Source organism: Glossina fuscipes, unplaced genomic scaffold (genome assembly GCF_014805625.2).
Source record: "Glossina fuscipes isolate IAEA_lab_2018 unplaced genomic scaffold, Yale_Gfus_2 44476, whole genome shotgun sequence".
Lineage (NCBI taxonomy): Eukaryota > Metazoa > Arthropoda > Insecta > Diptera > Glossinidae > Glossina > Glossina fuscipes.
Genome location: NW_023999200.1, coordinates 5,013 through 7,905, shown reverse-complemented (window position 1 = coordinate 7,905; position 2,893 = coordinate 5,013). Strand labels below are relative to the sequence as shown.

The 2,893-nt window shown below is 39.8% G+C and overlaps 1 protein-coding gene across 1 annotated transcript; it reads left to right on the top strand.

Moving 5' to 3' along the window:
* Positions 1-1,071: 1,071 nt before the first annotated feature.
* On the top strand, positions 1,072-1,425 carry LOC119643050. Its single transcript, XM_038042405.1, has one exon. It carries the CDS (start codon positions 1,072-1,074, stop codon positions 1,423-1,425), a length of 354 nt encoding a protein of 117 aa, XP_037898333.1.
* The last annotated feature ends 1,468 nt before the right edge of the window (positions 1,426-2,893 follow it).

The following is a 2,893-nucleotide window of genomic DNA, read 5'->3' as shown; positions in this document are numbered from 1 at the left end:
ATGGCACGTTAGGGAAGACTCCAGACGGTGACAGACGGACTTACGGTTAGACAGACGGACGCTAGACAACCGACGCGACGTTTCCTTCTATTGTGAATTTTTTTTATATTTTTTTTCTTTGTCTAAGAAAAATTTAAATCCTCAGCGGCGAGGAAAGAAAAAGAGTTTCATGACAAGTAGCAGGAGCATGTGATTTTTCTTGAGAAGAATCGGAATCCAATCTATCGCATCGATTCCGATTTTTCTCACTAACGACCAAATAATATCCGACCTGGCAACCTTCTAACAACAATTCAGTTGCACGTCTTTGCTGATGCTTCCGAAAACGCATTTGGAACTGCGGCATACATCCGAGCCATTTTTAAAGACGGCACAATCATGGAACGTTCACTATGTGCAAAATCTCGAGTAGCACCCATCAAAAAACAAACGCTTCCGAAATTATCCAGCAGACATTCTCTTAAGGGGACTATCGGCAAAGGCCATAGCAGAAAGCCAAACGTTGTTTCTTGGACCATTATTTCTACACAGCAGCCAAGAACGTTGGCCGACACCCGTCCTGCCACAACTCTAAGCTCCTACCGACCTTGAACACAAAAGGGACTCCATTATGGTACTCACAACCAAATGCAATTACGAGTTAGTTTACAATATCGATCACAAGGGTTCATTCGGCATACTGTAGCGAATCATGTCCTATGTACTTCGCTTCATCCGATTATCTTCACCCAGACTTTCCTCAAACCCGGATCTTACAGCACTCACCACCAAGGAACTTAAAGCTGTACTAATTCATGCTATTCATAGTTATGACTTCCAAATGAAATCAAACAATTGCAGAACCATCAACCGATTGGAAAACAAAGTCCAATCTGCACAATGTCTCCGTTTCTTGATGACAACGGAGTCATTCTAGTAGGTGGGCGATTACAAGAATTCGCTCTTCCATATTACACGACACACCCAATACTCCTTCTGAACTAGTAAGTGATCATTCAACTGAGGCCTTTGTAGGAGCACTTTAACGTTTTATTAGCTGGAGAGGACGCTGTCAAAATATTTATAGTGACAATGCAACAAACCTTGTTGGCGCCAGCAACAAGTTATCAGAACTCTCTAGTACAATATCTTTCGAAAATGGGAAACACATCAACCTGCACTTCAAAGGGAATACAATTTCACTTGATCCCACCCAGGACACCTCACTTTAGAGGCTTATGGGAAGCAGCCGTTAAATCAGCAAAACGCCTTCTGATCCGTAGTGTGGGCTCAGCATCATTAACTTTTGAAGAATTGGAAACTGTGCTTATTGAAAAAGAAGCAATTTTAAATTCGCGTCCCTTGACACCCATGTCCAACGATCCATTTGATATTCCCGCCCTAACTCCTGAACATTTATTAATTGGTGAAGCTCCTACAGGTTAAGTTGACACAGAAGCCAGTTTCAAGAACCTCTCATTTCTGTCAAGATGGGAACTCGCTTTTCAAGTCAAACACGAATTCTGGAAAAGATGGTGAAATGAATGTCTTCATGAGTTACAGCAAACACATAAATGGAAGACACCGTCCGAAATAGGTTCCACTACCATATCCACAAGTCATTGAAATATAATTGTGCATTACTATTTCTCAAGCTACTGGGACGATATGAAATCATCTGCGAAATTTCTGCACAAATATGAAACCAAATCTTTCATATTTACACGCTATGGAACATTTTCAACACATGGAAACTGATTTGAACCTCGACAACAGCTTACTGCACAGATCACGAAAGAAAAGAGGTGCAATAGACTTGGTTGGAAACGCCGCACACTTATTGTTCGGGATACTTGACTCTACATATGCCGAAAAGATGACAACAACAATCACTAAATTACAACAGAGCGATTCATTTGCACTTGAATTTCTGAAGGATCAAACATCAGTCGTCAATTCAACAGCAAATTCAGATTAACAAAATGAACAGGTGAACAGGTACTTCATTACGAGTTATATCAAATCAAATTGACCTAGCTTTCCAATTTGGTCATTATGCAGTTAACACTCATAGCTAATAGATTTCAAAGAATACAAACATATATTCTGGATGCGTTGATTGATACCTACCATGGAAAAATCCGTTATTACTAACACCAGCATAAGTCGAAACCGAGATTAGGCAAATCAAAATCCACTTGCCTCAATCATTGGAGCTACCTGCATCAGGATACGATCTGTTGGAACTCTACAAATTAATGAAGATCAAGGGTGGACTCACTAGCAATAACGTGGTATTCAACATAACGTTGCCATTAATCAATTGTGATAAACTTAAAATTTACAAATTAGTGCCTGTTCCCAACTACATAAACAACAACATAGTAGTAATAGAAACTTGTAGCTTTCTGCTGGCTATAAACATCAACAGAGAACGTTATTTTTTGGTCTCACCTTCTCAACTCATTTCTAGCGACATCTTGGCATAAGAGTCTTTAATATGCCGTAAAGTTCAACTCCATTATAACTTCAACGCTTAAAAATGTAAATGTGAGATCAACCTATTCAACAACCTCACGCTGCTAAATTGCCCGCTGAAAAGACTCACAATAAATGGAACGAGGACGAGCACACAACAATTGCTGTATGTGACAGGGACATAATTCCACTGAATTTGAAAGGTTCTGAGTTATTAACTATAGAACCAGAATATATTCTTCAACATGACTCCGTCCATATCTCAGGCCACAAATACAACAACAACATTGATGTCAACATATACAAGTCTTGGAGAACTGTCAGATCTGTCACAACACGACTTCATCAATGACAGCTCCATCGCAACTTTCAACTATTAAGTACTATCCAACCACTATGCCGATCAGGTAACTGAGCTAGGAACAATTCAACGCAA